Source organism: Lates calcarifer, linkage group LG2 (assembly GCF_001640805.2).
Source record: "Lates calcarifer isolate ASB-BC8 linkage group LG2, TLL_Latcal_v3, whole genome shotgun sequence".
In the NCBI taxonomy this organism is placed as follows: Eukaryota; Metazoa; Chordata; class Actinopteri; family Centropomidae; genus Lates; species Lates calcarifer.
Genome location: NC_066834.1, coordinates 3,923,723 through 3,942,563, shown reverse-complemented (window position 1 = coordinate 3,942,563; position 18,841 = coordinate 3,923,723). Strand labels below are relative to the sequence as shown.

The following is an 18,841-nucleotide window of genomic DNA, read 5'->3' as shown; positions in this document are numbered from 1 at the left end:
TTCTTCTACTAGCAGCTACGCAACACTTCTTCTGAAAAAGCTGAACAAGATGTGCTGATTGTCACTTATTTTAAAACCACAAGCAGAACTGCTGTAAATTAGTTAATGACAATATATTTTTTCTGTGTTAAAGTTCAAATAAAGTGTGCATTATGAACACACAGAATCTACAGCATATTAATGTCTTAACTTACAATAGTCCCAAATATAATCATAGTACAAATGAAAATCACTTTTTATTTTTAAAAAACATGTTTTGCAGCATGTAAAAAAAACATACAGTATCAATCCATTTATCCAATGGATAACCATGATGAAAATAAATACATTTCCCTATGTGCTCATCGCTAAAATGATTTGTGATTTGACTGTTGGTGCTGCAGTCTTCCAGAGCAGGTAGAACTTCTGTTGGCTCATTAAAATCACAGCTCTAACAGTTATTTGCATAATCAAAGTCATGGTGTTACACCAACACAATTCCCTTGTTTTTACCCTGTGTCATCTTTAACACTGTATATGATCCATTTACAAAGAATTCAAAAATGATTCCTTTTAAATAATAAGTTTGTTTGTGTTGTGTAGGAAGGCACATCTTTAGGTTTTGCTTCCTCATCCGTGTGTCTGGCTCCACAGTTTTGCTCTCAGTGTGGCCAGTCGCACTTCCAGGGCTCAGACTTGGGCACTTTGAGACACTTTCCTAACTTCTCACAGCCTGCAGGGGCCCAGTTCTGCAACAAAGACCAGTCATTACAGTAAGTGCAAGGGGGTGGTGGGGAGTTCAGATTTATTTAAAAGACAAATAGGAAGGAAGAGTCACTGGAATTCAGACCCTCAAATGATGCCTTGCTCTAACAAATGGAACAGCTGTTGTGTTCACAGTCAACAATGATGAGTGTTCGTAAAACTGCATTTTTTTCCCGACAATTATAATGTCACTAATGTTGCGAGTGAACAGTTTAGATTGTTAAGACATTTATTTTTTGGACTCACATTAGCATGACACAGGACAAAATAGAACGATACAGGACAGCTCACATCCAAACCTTGTTCATCACAAGGGGGCAGTGCTACGACACAAATACATTGACAGTGTAGTTCAGTCCCTGGTGTTCGAGGAGACAAAGCCACACAGCTCAATTCAGCTGCTTTAAATAATCCAAGAGAAAAGGTCCAGATTGGAGTGATGATTTAGGACTAAATTAAATATGAATATAGTGGGTAAAGTGTTTCCACAATATACTGAAACTGTTCTCTTTTTTGCAATTTTATCAATAAAGTGCATCATGAAACTAACAGGTATTTACAGTGTGTAAATCTCACCATCACTGCCACGTCACACATGTTCAGCTGGGGAGCACCAGGCACCAGAGTCTTTTTATGCTGCTCCACAACTGGAGAGATCCTGCTTAGCACATCATGGTACTCCTTAGACAACACACTGCAAACACATACAACAGACATGGTCAGTGGGTTCACAACTAACAATGACTTTAATTATCTGTAATGTGCTATTTTCAAATAAGATGATGAAGATTTTTTCACCAAAATATAGTGAAAAAGGGTCCAAAGGTCTAAAACAGCCCAGTTTTTATTTCACAATGATACATGACAAAGAAAGGCAATAAAGTCTCACATTTTAGAAGCTATAACCGGTGGATATTTGGCTGACTTAAATGATCCATTGATTTTTAAAATAACAAATTACATTCATCAGAATTTAAAGTTTTTAATAAACAAATGGCTTCAATAATAACAAAGACAACACTGAATGAGATTGAGTTGATCGGCCACTTACATAAATATACATACACACATAGGCTGTATGTCAATGCATAGTTCATACTGACATTGACACAAACATGCATATCTGTTTTTATTCTGAATATGTTTTGTCTATTTGTTGTAGTTGCTTTACCATCAACTGAGACGTATGTATCCAGTGATGAAACACTACTGTGGTCCACATGTTTAACTCATTATATTACAGTGGTGACATACTGTAGCTTTTCAACAACAAAAACATAAACGGATAAACACACACACACACACACACACACACACACACACAGGCTGTCCACTCGGCACCCTTTGGGAAAGTGCACTCAGCAGGGTGAACTGTGTAACCCCTATCCCATCCCCTGTCTCTCAATTACTGCTGTTGGACACCAGTGAGCCCGAGCACCTCTGTGCATTATTATATTCAGTGTGTAAAACACAGGGGCCCTGAAGGCTTTCAAAGGAACGCTGCTCTCAATAGGACCTGTAGGGTTAATGGGCTGTGTGTGCTTGTGTGAGTGTGTGTTGGGAGAAGTGGGCGTCTGGTGGCGTGACACACAGATAGACAAATATCAGCAGTGCAATTACACCCTTGATACACTCGCCGGCAGCACCTGTGCCAGCCTTCCATCCTCCCTCCACTGCAAACCCGGCCCTCTGATTGGCCCCTGGGGAACATGTGCATGTGTGTGAGGTGAAGTGTCAATTAGAGTAATAACCCCAGGCTCTGTCCAGCTCACACCTACCCTCCCTCTTAGATCTCCCACAGGGCAGCAAGGCTTCCTCCATCAGCCAGCACCTGCTCCTTTCCTTGATACTCTCAGTCTTTACTTTCCCCTACAATTACTCGACTGGTAGTGCACTGGCTGCAATTAGTCTCTCTCTTTGTGTGCCACATTTGTCATAAGCTAACTATCTCCACGTTGTAACCCCAGCTGATAGGGAAAAACCAGATTATTCCTTTCAAATTGAAAAAAATCTGACATTCAGATTAAATTTCCTCAGCTATCTAAAATCGCAAATTCTGCTTTTGCCTGATCTCGATCAACAAGAGGGATATTTCATTCCCCTCCTATCTGTGCCCACTTCTGATTGTTGCGATTTATTTTGTGATAAGTGATGAAGCAACTTAATGAAAGTAAATATAAGGGAGATTTATCAGAACTGCTAGAAGTATTCAGTTTCTCCATACAAGTCTGTAAGCAAAGCATGCCATGCACTGAGAAACTTGCATAAGACGCAAAGTTTTCTGCTGTTTTGTGTATGCACTGAAAATCTTACAGTGCAGACCTCTAAATCAAAAACTAATAATATCATTTGTTTATGCCTCCTCTGCAAACAAATAATGAAAAGCCCACAGTCAGCATACCTCATTATCATGATTATAACCCTTAGCTTACTGGTGTAGAGGCAAAATCTGGAATAATAAGCAGGCTGTATGCAAATTGAGTCTTTTGATTTATAATGTATGGCACCCAAGGGGGATGGGGGCATTGCTCAGGTGTGTCACCACTCTGATTACTGATTCATAACACTATTGCTGGGACACATACACATATATACACACACACACACACACACACCAACAACCACACAGTGAGCAGAAGGTGGGGGAATTGAGGAGACAATCAAATACATCTGTCCTGCCCACCCCCTCCCCCCTCCACCATCTTCTCCACCCCAGTGGAAATTGAGCACTTCAGTGAGGACTATTGATTGGGGACACAAGAGCATGGTGGCAGGCAGCAGATGAGGCCAGACTGCGCACACGGGCTGCCTGCGGTGTCAGGGCTGGGACTACACTCTAGACGACTGGGGGGCTCCAGGGGATGCAAGCTGAGGAAGGTGGTGAGAAAGTAAGATGTGTTAACCTCGTGGCCTTAGGTCACAGGGATGGAGGGCGAAGTGGAGGGAGCAGGAAAAGGCTCAGGGCAAATCCAGTGTGGATCCAAACTCACGGAGGTAGGCAGATGGACCACTAGCACAGGACTTGTCATTCTCTAACTCCACTATACCAATCAAATTTGTCTCAAACATGGTAGCTGGGCCTCTGTTTGCAGCCATCAGTTAAAAGACAAAAGGCAGACAACCAGAGACAAAGAACGACTGCATGGTAGTCCCCAAATTCTCTCCTAGATTACATAATTATAATATATACTATTTTCCTGGCTGACTATTCTGGACTGGGGATTGTGTACGTGTGTGTGCTCTTTGCTATATCACAGCCTGCGACAGTAGTGAAGGTATGTGTGCAGACAGGCCCTACATCATCTTAAGTGGCTCTTTAGGTGCAGACAGAGATTAATGATGGCCAGGCAGCCAGTCCAGCTGGGGGACCGAGGAGCACACGGACAAAACGCACACATACACACGTGTACACACACACACACACTTAACTAGGATGGAGTAGAATGGTCCCAGTGGATGCAGAGGGACAGCGGCTGAGAAGTGAGAAGTGAGCTACGATGCATACCAGTAAGTGGGGAGATGAAGAGAGAAGTAACAAGGGGAAAAAGTAAGACAAAAGTTTGGAGAGGAAGTGGAATGAATAGTGCAGATTAGGGTGGATAGAGGAAGAACAGTGAAGAGGTCATGCAGCTGGCTGTTGGTAGGGGTGACCTTTTAGACATATACAATGACCCCTCTATACAGAGGTGAAAAATGAGTGTGCATTTTTGGCTTGTGTGTGTGTGTGAGTGTGTGCGTGCACATCTAGCACACATGGTTGCATATTGATTGGGTTTTTTGCTTTTCTTTTTTTATTCTTCCAAGTGAGTAGCAAGGCTAAAAGGTGGGCAAATGAAAAACAACATTAATGTTTTATCATCCAATCTCACTTCAGAACTAAGAGGAGGAGGCAAACAAGAGATGAGGCCAGAGCAAAATACAGTATGAGAGGCAGAGCTGCAGAAGGCAGAAAAGAAAGGTCAGTCCAGGAGGTTTTTGTGGCAGGAGGGAGCCAGAGCAAACACTCTGCACAAAAGGAATATTCTCTCATCAAAGCGATTTTGTGATTATCTTAATGTATTAGTCATGGTGTCGGTTTGCATCACTTTTAAAAAAAGATCACATAAACATTACATATTGACACTAAAAGATGCTCATTCTCATCTATCTTTGCAACCTTATTTAGTAATAGTCTTAGTTCAGCCTTGGCTGTCTGCTCTGGCGTCACTCTCTCCTCTCTGAGCTTCTTAACTCTCCTCTGAGCTGAGGCAGAGACACACAAAACTCCATTAAACAGCACTCGCTCTCAATTTAGACATGAACAATTTATCTTGCAATTATAACCTGCAGTGGTGCACCAGAGGGTTGAGGGCCAGATAGTGATCTTTAAAGAGCTGTTTGCAATCACAAAGAGAAGGGTGTAATCAGGCGCGCTCTGGCTGAGCAGATCAATCCGTCGCCTTCTTTTTCATGCCACTGAATCAGCATTGATCTCATACACAGTCTGTGCTACCAACAGGCAAACAACCTTCCTATCCTCACACCTCTCCTCTTCATTCTCTAACATGTCTTCTCTTGTTCTTGTTTGACTCCTCTTGCTCATTCTTGTTCTTCTTTTCTCTTCTGTCCCTCTCCTAAAAAATTTAATCTGCGCTTTTTAATTTTTTAGGCAACTGACCTGATTGGAAACTTTTCCCCAGGATCCCGTCCCAGGTGGAAAATGATTGGCTGCATCGTGTGCTCTTTCTGTTCGTGAGTCGTCACATCTGGGATTTCCTGACCTGGACAGAAGTTGATACCCTGTAAGAGCAGAACAGGCACACATTAAAAAGTGTAAATGTAGTTTCTAAATTTGAAGCAAATGTCAGGACATACCACTGATCATGTCAGTGCACGACAAACAGCTGAAGGCAGACATGTTCAGGGCCCCGACCCGAATGACACACTTCTAATCCAGTAACTTGTTAGGGGCCTTTATCTTAGCCTTGGTTACAAGTAGAAGAGAATACAAATAGAATACAAAAAAAGACTTCGGTGTAGAAATACATTCTCCTCATGTTTCTCAATTATCTGATGGCATTTTATAGGCCCTCTGCAACAGTTCACCACTCAGCCCGAGCTCTGTAGCTGTTCTAGTTCACTATCTTGTGTACTTATGGTGGAATAAGACTGATTTACGAGAGGAAAGAGCAGAACTGCCCTGTTTTTGCTGCAAAACCTTCATAAATTAAATATGAAGGTCAGCCTCTCTCTATAGAACAATCTCACACAATATTTGAGGTCAGTTCCACAGGTAAGAAAAAAATATATTTGCTTTTATCTTTATGCACCACATAAGTGAAACCTAAGAACTGAAAATGACAAAATGAGATCCTTACATCCCATGTTCTGAATAATTAATGATCATTTTTTCTCTCTGAAATTACTTCTCTTTAACTTCCTGTTTCTAATATGAAGTGTGTCCAGTTCGGTCATTTTTAGTGGTTATGTTTGATTCTTTTAAAAGTTGCACTTCAGACACAAGTGAATAAGAACTTCTCTCTGTGTGTTTTACCATGTAGAGACATCTGGATGTTTAGATTTGAGCTTGCAGCAGTCTACTCTACTCTCAGCTGAATGTTCATTCTCTTTGTAGTATGTTCTATCTGCACACTGTCTTTCAGCGCGTTGTGTTATTTATGTAGCTACTGTTGGTACATCATGAAGGGGTTCAAGTCATTCGCAAAATAGAGGACTTTTGCTGCCTCCCCTTCATCTCTCCACGCCTCTGCTCCTGCTCCCTGACTCCATTCTCATGAGCCTGGCAGTGATCTTAGCCTGATTGAGTCACACTCGCTCCTCCAGAACCCCCTGTAGATCAGCCCCCTCCTGCCCACCCAACACACATACACACACACACACACACACTTTTTGATGAGCACAACTAATATTGAGAAAGCATTCATCTGTAAGGCACTGTTGCTGCCCCCCTCTGAGATCGCTCAACAGAGTCAACAGAGCACCTCAAAATACATATAGAAGAGACAGAAAGAGAAAGAGAGAGAGGGATAGATACCCCCCACTCTGCAGAGCCTCCTCTGATCCAGACTCGTCCTGTCTTTTGAAGCCAACAGCTTAGAAATGCAGAAAAGTATGAAAAAAAAAAAAACTCATCCCAGAGGAGCAGCAGAAAAGACCTGCTGTGTGCACTGTATCTCTCTGACTCTCTTGTACCCAAGACATAACAGCAGGAACTCCACATCACGCCTGACATTAATGCTATGGATACAACAAGGCTGCTTTCAAACTGGAGCAGTGCAGTCACTATTACAAGATAAGGTGCTAGAGCATCCAGGGATGCCAGGATGGTTTGTGGAAAAAACAGTATTTGGACGAAGAACAATCACTTCACAGAGACTGTGTCTGAAATTTTAAAACAAAGTTGGAATATATTCTGTATTTCATGGATATGACAATAATATTTGACAGTAAAAACTACTGATCTATCTATCAACTGATCTAGGTGCCACCATGGTGGAAAATAACTGCACACATTCACTCACTGACCTTACATACAATTTTGAGCTACTTGTACTTGTGTTTTTCCATTTTAAGCCACTTTGTTTCAACATTTATGTTGTACTTTTTACTTCACTGCATTTATGCAACAGCTGCAATTACTAGGTACTCTTCATGCTAAGATTTTTCATGGCAAAACATATGATAAGTTAAATACACTGCATTGTTAAATACTAAACCAACAATTCCCTCTCTGGCTCAAGGTAAAATTATTCCATATCTCACAAAAAACAACAACAAATGTTTAAGAAACATCTCAAAAATGAAAACCCAATTATCTCACAACCCAACTGATTTATCTTGTGACCCTTTGGAGGAGGTCCAGGAGTAGGACTAACAGGTGTCTGGGACTTTTTCGATTTTCATTCATCACCTTATGAAGGATTCAAAAAGGTAAAAAGAAGCTATCCCAGCTGTCAGAGAGCTCCTTCTGCAGCAAAGGTTACTCAGCAATCCAGATACAAAGGAGCAACAGTCTCGACAAACTATATTTCGCAATATTAACATCACTACACTGCCTGAAGAGAGTTTGATAAGACCCATTTAAGCCTGTGAAATTTCTCATTTTCCTCATGGCTGAGCCGCATGAACACAGCCAGGACAGAGCAATACGTCTCCCACCTATTAACCTGTAATTTCATTCTTCTTCACAGACACACATCTTCCCTTGTTTATTTTTCACCGTGGGCCAAGAAAACCAAATTATATTTTTAAGTATTACCAAAGCCAAGGAGCAAGCAGGAAAACATTGTTATTTCAGTGAAAAGGGGGTCTGATTGTGAATTTCTGTTGCACGACAGGTTAAACTTGAATCATTAAGGGGGTGTCAGGGTGAGCGTCATTTTCTAAGTGGATGAAAGAGTAGGAATGATCTTTAGTACAAGAAGGCCAAACATGGACCTTGGAACATATTTTAAAACTAATTTACAAATCATTTGATTTACAGTCTGATTGAGAGTAAAAGCATTTCATATATATGAAATGCATTGTGGGTCACACAAGAAAAACTGTTGAGGATTCAACCATAATGACATGACGCACACTGGAGATTCCAGCTGCTCCATGAAGCGCGCACACACACACACACACAGAAATGCACATCTGTATGGCAAACCTAACATACGTGTACATGTTTTCTCTCGTCCTTTCTCTCTCTCTCTCTCTCTCTCATGTACACACACCAAATCGATAGGCAACTCACAGGCAATCAGACGCCATTATTTGTGAAGTTCCACTTCAGTTCACATGAGTTGATAAAGGAGGCTGCTATTGATTCAGCGGCCCTGAAGGAGAGAGCAATTTAAGCGACCGATGGGGCATAAAACAAACTGGATCACAGGAAAAGCAGAGCCATGGAGGGAGGACAGGAGGACATGTTTTTATGGACAGAGGAGAGAAAGAAGGACAATACTATCCTGTTTTTCAAGTGAGATTTCTCAGTTCTCCTGATACATTTAATCAGCACTGACTTGATGTAATTGCGGCCGAGGTGGCATCTTTCTTCCTTTTGAGCTCCGTGATGCCAAAAGAACAAGTCTGCAGCAGGGAATGGTGGTATGTAAATGGAGAGGAAGAAAATCTCCACTGGAGTCAGAACAAACAAGTCAACTGGCTGATGAATGATGTAAGTTCGCTGATGTGGGGACTCTTCATTAATATTCATTACGCTCTGATGTACACAGCAGTCAACTGATGAGCCATTTTCAAGATAACACCAACAGCGAAAGTGTTTGTGTGTTTCAGTAAGATTAGGAGAGACAAAGAGGGAGGATGTAGCAGTGCAGATTGAGAACTGAGGAAAACAGAGATGGGAGAGAATTTTGTTGTGTTAAAAGGGACCCATACTTTTTTAAACTCCTCCCATGAGTTGCTCCAGGTCCAGTAGTGCGCCTTGTATTGTCCAAGCCTCACAGCCATCAGCTCATTCCCACGGTAATAGAAGATAGGCCTGTTGAGGATGAGAAGACCGAGACATAACGCTTAGATCTGTTTTTGGTGGGATGATGCCTATACAAAATTTCTTTGTAATCCATCCTAATGTTGTCAAGATGTCTCACTCAAAACCACAAAGAGAAAAAGTCAGGGGATCACTGAAGTCCATACAAAGGCTCATATCAATCCCTTCAGTAGTTTTTGAGGAAAGGTGGACTGACTGTTGTAGATCCACACTGCTAGCATGGCCAAAAATGTTGCCTTGTATGATGAAAAAGAATTGACCTCCATTCACAGATGTGATCATGAACATAAAACACATTTTTAAAAGGGGAAATCTTTTAAGTTTTATTTGCTGCTGCATGTGGTTTCTTGCCAGGAGCAGGTGGTGATGGTGGCCTCAACCATCAAGAGGTTAGAATATGCCCTCTAAGCAGTGCTGTTTCTTCAGGGCAGTCTGAACGCTACAGTGAGTCATTATCGGAAATTGATGAGATAGGCTGGCTGGGCTGGGGATAGCTGGTTAGCATGCTAACTTCAGTAATTGAGAAGAAGTAATAGAACTAGAGGCGAAACACTGCCTTTGTTCTCCACCATTGGAGACAGCTCTTGGTGAGTAAAGAAATGAAGTTTGATGCACACTAAACGTTTCTTCTAGACTGGTAAGTAAACAGCTGTTAATGCTGACATTGCTATATAGCAACAGCTGAAAATTCAATTGACTCCTTTAATGAAGGGATCTTGGTGCCAAAGCCACAAAAGGCCACAAACACTACAAATCTCTGGTAAAATCACGTAACACTTAGTGCATGTCTCCACCTGTTTTGGAGTGTGTGGGAGCGGTTTAACAGGACTGGTGTGAGGTCCAGTCCATCCAACGTTCGGTCATTAGGAGGGCTGACGCCAGCCAGAGCCAGGCTGGTGGTGAACAGATCCATCACATTGGCCAACTGGAAGCTCACCTGCAAAAAGACAAAGAACACATTAAAGTGGTATGAGAAGCATATACAGAAACAATCAGCAGGTGCCAGTTTCACATCAACAAAGTGGACTCTGGTTCATCTTGAAGATTTTGCTTCTTGTTTCTGCCATGAGCTGCAAATAATTATGAGTTCACAAATCAATAATGAACCGTTTCATGCTCTAGGAAGACCACAAGCTTGCTCTTTTGTGCTGGATTTTCTTCATGAACACTAACAAGGTGGCAATGCATGGTCATGACTGGTTGTGTGCACACATGTAGGAAAGAGGTGCATTTCTCCAGTCTCCTTTCTAATCTCTGCTTGCAGGTTTATTATAAAACCTCAAAAATGCCTCTCTTTCTAAATGAGGTTTTTTTGTATTTTTTTTGGGGTGGGGGGGTAGAGTGGGGGGCGGAAAAAAAAGAGGAGAGGAAGTAAGGAGAGGACAAGGCCCGGGCAAGCAGGCGGCTGGAGCTGGAGCGAGCTGGTGTTTTATCTCCTTCTCCCAGTCCCAGTGAAAAGCTTTATTTTATTTATAAACTTTGAACTATTTTCAGATAAAATGCCATTTTTTCGCTGTCATCCTTGATCTTCCGTTCCATTCTCTCCTGAGCGAGCCTTAGAGGGAGACGGCACGCTCACAATCAGATAGTGCTATCAGGCCTCTGCAGCTGCACCGCCATGTGCCGCTGTGCTGCTATCGGCAGCCAGCACACATACAGACACACACACACGCACACACACTCGCACACACAAGCTCCTAAGCACTGAAATGAATTCCCTTTTCTTCTGTATCCACAGAACTAGCCACAGAAAGGGCTCTGCAATGCATTCCATGATCTATCTGCACATCCAGACACTCTTTCGCACACACATACACAAACACTAACAGATTTAGTCCTTCACTTCATTTGTCCCCCTCACACAGACACACACACACACAAGCCATTAAAGAAGACAGGACAAAAGGACACAAGAAGCAAAACTGACATTCAGTTGTTAACAACTTGCATGACCAAAAACCAAAACTTTCTCATGAGTTGCCATCTTTTATTTCCTTCCTTTATTAGCTCTGCCCTCTTTTGCAAGCTACACTGAACTTCACTGTTTCTTCAACCTTTGTTCTTGCCTTTTTACTCGTCTGACTCATTGCTCTCTATTAATGTTGCAATCTCTTTCCCTCTCTTTCTGTGTTGTTGTGAGTGGTGATGTTGGTTATCTGAGGAGGCAGCGCTCCTATCCCTGTCTCTGCTCATTCTGCCTGTTGCCTGATAAAACACAACAAAAGGGATTGGGACGCTCGACAACATTGTGTGGCCGACACCCCACCCCACCCACCCCCACATCTTTGTTCCTACAGCCACTACCACCCCACCCCCCCCCCACCCCCCTCAGGCAGTGGAAGAATGCTGAATCTGCACCTGCTTCAGACCAACCGTGCTCCTTCATTCCAGTACATGTCCATCCATCCTATTAAATATGAGCGAATGACTAATTGACAACAGTTTCCTGCTCACTTGCACAAGTCAGTTAAACTTTCATCACTCCGATACATCGACAGAATAAGGGCTTTTTAAATGTGGAAATACACACTGAAGGGGTCTTTCCATCATCAACCCCCCCAAAAAATAAAAAATAAAAAACTTGTCTGTGTCATCTTAATACCATAAAGACTGGCCTGTGCTCAGATGGTACAATAAACCTGCTTAACAAAGGCTTCCATGGTTGTTTGTTGTCTCCACTATTTTCCTCCAAGAGCTTATGGACTTTTCAATGCACAGATCAACAGAGATTTCAGAAGACTACAATATAAGAGAGGGGGCAACCCCGTGCCTGGTCTGTCCTCCCTCCCAAGCAGCATTGTGATAAATCCAGAGCTGCAGAGTACAGTAGCTCCAACAAAGCAGCTTTGTCATCACAACCCCTGAGAGCTTCAGGGGAGGATCTATAGACCCTTGTTCTCACTGCCAAGCCACAACTGCAAATGTTAACACACACACACACACACACACACACACACACACACACACACACACTCACACACACACACACACACACACACACACACACACACACACAGGTGTTTTGTGATATCCTGCGCTGGCATTATTTACATTTATCTATCCACTGGTCTAGAAAGTATCTGTTACACATACAAGTAATCCAGCATACATTCAAAAGCATGCATATATATCTGGGCATATAGGATCAAACAAAATTACACAGACATGTTCTGCACACTTGCACATGCATACAAAGACACGCTGGCTAGTTATAATGTGGCACAGGTGCAGCAAAGCCCTGACGAACACAGCAACGTTCCTGGCAGTGTGGCAGTGCCAGCGTCTTTAGCACTCCTCCTCCTTTTCTCTTTTACTTCTTCCTTGCTTCCTTCCCTGCACCCCCTCTCCACTCCTCCCGTTCCTTTATCCTGAGCGCCTGGCATATTCAGATACTGAAGTCCTCATTACGGCTCAATCCAACCTCAGCAAACACACAAACAGATTAGCCGCTTAAGACGCTCCCAATCCCCCTCTCCCTCGCTATTCTGCTGTGCTATCAGGCCCCAGCACACCCCTGTGAGATGAGCCAGGGGCAAGGCTTACTGCAGACTGCAGACTGCAGCCTCCACTCGCTCCTCCACCAAATCCCTCTGCGTCACAGCCCCGTGTCACAGCTGCCCCTAATACAATTAAAAGTCATTTGCAGAACGCACAGGCTTAGGGGATCACGGTGTGGGTGGGGGGTTAAATTGGGGAGGGGGAGGGAAAAAAAAGAGAAAGAGAGAGAGAGAGAGAGAGAGAGAGAGAGAGAGAGAGTTGGGGCATTAATTCCAGCCAAAAATATTTTAGGAAACAGTGGAAAAAGGCGCCCACATGCTTCGTGGTCAAAATCATACAGTTTATCTTCAGTGTTTCTGGAGTTCATTCACTTGATAGAAACTGAACATAGTCAAATTAACTGGTTACTGCACTGACTGGTCAGACTGTGAAGACTGTGTAAAGCCGTAAATGATACACAAATGAAACAAAAAGCAACAATCACTCAAAAGAGAAAAAGAGGATTAGTGAAATAATTATTCCTTTACTCTCAACCCGGTTCCCAGTACTGTACATCACCTGCAGCTTTTTCAACTCCTGGTACCTGTTGATAGGCAGAACATTAGGGAGCAACAATTCTTAGAATAAAGAAGCTTGGCTCTGGTTCCTGGGTCTAAGAATAGTCTCGTCTCTAGAGAAGATGCTGGGGATTTAGTGAGTGATCGCCTTGAATTTTTATTTATTTATTTTTTTGGAGGCTTTATTTGCTAAAAGCTTCAAATCACTGAGGTATTCTTACCGTGCCTTCTTTGATGTGTCCAGGCCACCAGGCAATGGCGGGCTCCCTCATGCCCCCTTCAAAAGTGGTCTGCTTCCCACAGAGGAATGGCCCATTGCTGCCACCTGAGGAATCGGCAGCAGTATCAGTATCAAATCACACACACAACATATAGAGCAGAAAATTAGTCAGACACCAACTGGGTTTCACGTAGAAAGAAAACTATGAGTTTATGTGTGTGTGTTTGTGTGTGTGTGTGTGTGTGTGTGTGTGTGTGAGAGAATTTGTTGCCTACCTTCATTTGGGGCAGATATCAGAGCAGCTCCGTTGTCTGAAGTGAAGAAGACAAAGGTGTTATTGTCAATGCCCAGAGTCTGCAGCCATGATAAGATTTGACCGATGCTGTAGTCCAGCTCCATCACAGCATCTCCATACCTACAACACACAACCAATCACATCTCATATCACTTAAGATGGGAAATACAGTCATTTATAACCTTATGCATCTGCTGGACTGTCAATAAAAGAGTCAGTAAAGTAAGAGATAACGTACCGGCCTCGTTGGCTCTTTCCTAGGAAGCGTTTGGAAGCGTAGACAGGTGCATGAGTGGCGTCAGGTGCCCAGTAGAGGAAGAAGGGCCGTCGGGCTTTAGTCTGACGGAGTATGAAGTCAAGACCTTCCTGTAGATGTGGGAGGTTTGAGAGACTGTTTCAACACTGTCAATAAAGATGTCAAATGACTAAGTGTAGCATCTTTCAGTGTGCTGCTGTAAAAGTGTCTGCTCTTTGTCATCTGCATACCACATACTGATTGAGTATGTGGTACATTCAGCTGCCTGTTTATTAGGGACACTTAGCTAAAGGTGTCCCTAAGCCACATTAATAACTGCACTACTAAAACCAGTCTATTCTCATATCACATGCTAATGTGAACTCCACAAAGCTCTACTTGACACATCCATCCTCTTCTTGTGATGACATATTACGCCTCTCAAGCATGCAGCGCATCTCTGCATGCTGCTTTTGATCCCTTCAGGAACAGAATGGCGGGGGGGACTGACGTAGGCAGCAACAGAGATAATCAGTGCAAGTGTGCGCAAAAAAACAATCCACTTCTACTTGTGAAAAGTACATTGATGATCAAAGGCCAAAGTCAGGCTTTAATTGCACCTTTAATGTGTTAATTTATTTGTTGATTTGTTTTCTTGTGTTTTGGTGAGCCAAAGACAATGTTTGACTCTGGCTGACATTAAAGCAGTATTCTATTCTATTTATTTATCATTTACTTTACAAAGGAAATGATGAAACAAAATTGGATGTATCTGATATACTCCACTGACAGAATCGTATCATCTGAGATAGAAACAGCCTTGGAATTGAGAGGTGAGCCTCAACTTACCATCAAATAGATCTCTGTGAGGTTGGACTCTCCAGTCTTTCTGTTAATCTTAAATTCCTCATAGTATCTGAAAAACAAGTGGGTTGACATCATTCATTAAATAAACCTGAATACTTGCTGACTGGCTACAAAATTCCAATTCCCCTCTGCTTATTGTGGATCTTTCACAATGACGTGGTTGTACTGTCAGAACTTTCATTTTGCCTCCAAATTGACCAAAACTACTGCAGAAAATATCATTAAGACAACAGAAGCAAATTTCTCTCCTGTGGTTTGTGTTTGTAGGAGATTTTTGGTGAAAGACATATTTGGGAAGTCTCAGCAGAGCTGAGCAGAGGGAACTGTTATGAGGTGTTGCTGAAGCGTGGCGCGGCGAGCAGAGAAGCAGTGACAGGCATCTCTCTTTCTTATGCTTCACTTCCTCCAGGTGTCCTCGCGCACAGCCAACGCAACCTGCCGTCTCTTGAGGGCGTAAGTGTGTCTGTGTGTATACGTGTCTATGTGCGTGTGTGTGTCTGTCCAGGGCCCAGGTATGCAGCGCTGATTAAACCCACGGCTAAGCGAAAAACACGCCCGGCTGCCAGTTCCAATGACCCTGAATACACATATGGCTGTTTTGGGGAAAACAAATGGGCGGAAAATGGAATACACAAGCACAGCTGGTACAGAGAAGGAAGAGGAGGGGAGACACTCTACTAATCCAGAGGAGCAGCCAGCCAAACTATTCCACTGAGTCACAGGGAAAAAAGATTTTTATAGATTTTCAGCTTCTGTTTCTGTGTCTGCTGTTGTGTATCTGAGTGCTTGTGTGTGATACTACCTGCCAAGCATCTCAGAATTGTTGTAGACAGGGATGTTGGGTCTGATGCTGCTGTTGTATGGGCCAAAGTGGCAGTTTGGTGCACCAAACCATTCATCAAAACCATTCTCCAGAGGAAGGTACTGTGGTCTGTGGCCCAGATGCCTGTAGTGACAAATAAAGAGCACTCACGCGCTGAAGGATTAGTGTGACTAAAGGATCATGCTACATGTTTTTGCATATTTAAATTTAGACCATTACTAAATATCACATATACTTGCACAACAACACATCATTTTCGGAAGCACAAAATACTAATTTGGATTTCTGGCTCCAGTTACTGCCTTTAGGTTGTCATTGGTTTCCATTCATCTCAGTACAGTATGTAAATCAACTTGCAGAGGCTTCAATCTTGTTTGAAACAGGGGAGCAACCTATCACTGTGAGAATCATGCCAACTGTAAGTTAGTGGTTATATCAGGAAGAGCTTTCAGATAAGTCCTCTCTCACAGCTACAATGCTACAGGACAAAAACAAAAGGCAGACAATGTTGTGTGTGATAAATTATCTATCTCAAACAAGCACAAGGTCTCTACGCAAAGATTTTCAAACCAAACTGAAAGGGATGCAAAGCTGGATGCCTCGGGGACAGGAAAAATGCATTCAAAAACCAAAAATGATTTTATACTGTGAAAAATCAGCATCAGTATTAGTGTTAAAACATGCAAATATGCATTGGCCCTTTCATTTGTGGAATTTAAAAAAGTGTAAAAAGGTGTAAATTTAGTTTATTCTTCCAATTTACATTCCCACTGACATCAAAAGACAAGTGGATCGTGGTAATTCATTTTCATCACATCATTTGATGTATTTAGACTGTTGCTTCAGTCTAAATAACCATCATAACCAGTGGTGGAAAGTAACCAAGTGAATTTCCTCAAGTACTGTACCGAACAGTTTACAGTTTACTAACTTTCATCACACTCCTACTTCACTACGTTTCAAATACAAACACTGCACTTTTTACTACATTACATTTATCTTGCAAGTATTTTCACATATAAATAATAAGAACATTTTTATGGATTAAACAACACTGACAGGGGACATACCGTCATAGTGTAACATTGCTACATTTTTAAAACTAAATTATCTGAATACTGCTTCCACCACTGATCATAAGCCTTCAGAAACATCTATAAACCTGGATGAAAGACAAAGAGCTCACCACTTGCCAACTATCTTGCTGACATATCCCTTTTTCTTCAGCATCTGGGGTAACAAAATCTCATCCTTGGAGATCCCTCCAACTATCTCCTGTGGTGTGTATGCTATAAAAAAAAAAAAACAAGATTAAAAAAAATTTGCGTGCAAAACTTTCCAGGACTTTACTGCACACTGCACATTATAGACTAAATAATGAGAAGCCTGCAAGAAATTATTTGCAGCTGGATAATCTGCACAGTAAAGATATAATGAGAGTGTACCATTTCTGGCGTGGGCATTGGTGGTGTAGAAACCGTTTCTGACGGGCAGTCTGCCGGTGAGAAGTGCAGCTCTGGCTGTAGTTAAAATGACAGAAAGACAGAAAGAAGTCATTAGGATTTCTGAATTGGTTTTCTAAATTCTTTTTTTACTGGCAAACAGACAGTCAAATGTGCTGTAGCCCTGATCCTGGCACACAGAGATAACTAATTAATTTGTCCAGTTGGGACAGTATTCGGTTAAATTCTAATAATTTAAAAACTCAACATTTAGACTTTTTTGTGGTAGTTTTAAAAAGTAAGGATTGCTCTGGCATGCTTGTCAGTTTTGATGCGTGCATCAAATTCTTTCAGCTTCTCATGAACAAAAGGCATTCAGACTATTCTGAATCCACAGCATTACACATGGATATCTTAGATTAAATGAGCTAGAATCAAAGTATGAAAACAATCCTGCTGGAGCTTAAGGTTTTCACACAACAGCGACATTACAATACCTTCATCTTGCATTCTGCACTACTCTCCTCTACTCTGTTTTACATGTTTATGTGAATGATGTGATGTGCAGACTTAAGCAAATGTTGTTCTGTGTTAGGTCACTTATTGTGTTACAGTTACATTTATACCTTTAAATCATTAATCGGATGTTCTACCAACATTTTAACGATGTGATGATTAAAACGAAGTAGAGATAGAGGTGACTGCATATTGAAAAACAGGAACTTCTGGTTTAGGTTCTGTTACAACATTTACTGCTGACTCACATGGGGAACAGAGGGGGTTGGCAGTGTAGAAGTTTGGAAGCAACATGCCCTGAGCAGCCATGGCGTCCAGATTGGGAGTCTCTTTAGAGGGCTGGCCAAACACCCCTAAGTCCCCCCAACCCATCTGAGGAGCAGAGGCGAGTTCGATATGTCCAGTATATACATATACACAGAGAAAGACCAAAAACACACATGCAAGCAGACACTTAGATATTACAGGCAGTGAAGTAGTGCTCTGTGAGATGTATATTGATAACAGTTACTACTCCAGAGAGAAAGAAAAGTAACGTTACAGAGAACAAATAGGAAATGACTGAAATATTTTGTTCCTTCCTTCATTCAATGCTGAGCCACAGAACTGTGTTGCTAATGGGAACTAAAGTTATAACAGAAAAACACAAGAAAATAACTCACATCATCCATGAGCATGATGATAATGTTTGGAGATGAAACATTTGTTGGCTTCTCTGTCACAGAACAACATATTATTGCACTAAGAAGAGTAAAAGTTAGAGCAGACATCACTCGCAGTGCTTTGCTGTAGTCATATGACCATCACCTTCGAGGAAGTGGTTTGTTTGTCTTCGCGCGGGTCTTCAGCGCAACGCTTGCGCATACACAGTAGAGAAATTGTTTTTGCGGTGTCTGATAGAAATTATTGATTCATTTTGTCTTATTGTGTTTTTATGTCGTTCATCTATTAATGTAGGTGGCGTTACGCATCCGGATTAAATCGTTAAACTATGAATAACCGTAATAATTGATTGTCGTTATTTGGTGCATTCACGGACTTCTGTTGTTTGTTGTGCGTGCGACATAAAAAATCGAAATCGGAAAGAATAAAAATGTGGACCATTTAATATTTTAATTAATTAAAATCGACAACTTACAATGTCAATAAA

The 18,841-nt window shown here is 41.9% G+C and overlaps 1 protein-coding gene across 2 annotated transcripts; it reads right to left on the bottom strand.

Moving 5' to 3' along the window:
* Window positions 1-217: 217 nt before the first annotated feature.
* Window positions 218-18,524, bottom strand: galns (galactosamine (N-acetyl)-6-sulfatase). Of its 2 annotated transcripts, XM_018683130.2 has the most exons (15): window positions 18,354-18,524; window positions 17,940-18,063; window positions 17,179-17,253; window positions 16,920-17,022; window positions 15,713-15,856; window positions 14,893-14,959; window positions 14,047-14,174; window positions 13,789-13,928; window positions 13,515-13,618; window positions 10,033-10,175; window positions 9,127-9,229; window positions 5,402-5,523; window positions 1,321-1,438; window positions 991-1,067; window positions 218-728 (listed from the first exon to the last, which is right to left on the bottom strand). In XM_018683130.2, exons 1-14 carry the CDS (start codon window positions 18,459-18,461, stop codon window positions 1,032-1,034), a joined length of 1,515 nt encoding a protein of 504 aa, XP_018538646.1. In that variant the 5' UTR covers window positions 18,462-18,524; the 3' UTR covers window positions 218-728; window positions 991-1,031. The 2 variants fall into 2 exon arrangements, with proteins under 2 accessions (XP_018538646.1, XP_018538644.1); XM_018683128.2 differs by lacking the exon at window positions 991-1,067 and having other exon boundaries at window positions 18,354-18,523.
* Between the last annotated feature and the right edge of the window lie 317 nt (window positions 18,525-18,841).

Bases quoted from the DNA above. Each gene is read 5' to 3' on its own strand.
- galns (XM_018683128.2), bottom strand. From the start codon at position 18,461: ATGTCTGCTCTAACTTTTACTCTTCTTAGTGCAATAATATGTTGTTCT. The intron at 17,254-17,939 runs GTGAGTCAGCAG...TTTTAACTACAG, and splicing joins CAACCCCCTCTGTTCCCCAT to CCAGAGCTGCACTTCTCACC. The intron at 15,857-16,919 runs GTGAGCTCTTTG...TTGTCACTACAG, and splicing joins AGCAAGATAGTTGGCAAGTG to GCATCTGGGCCACAGACCAC.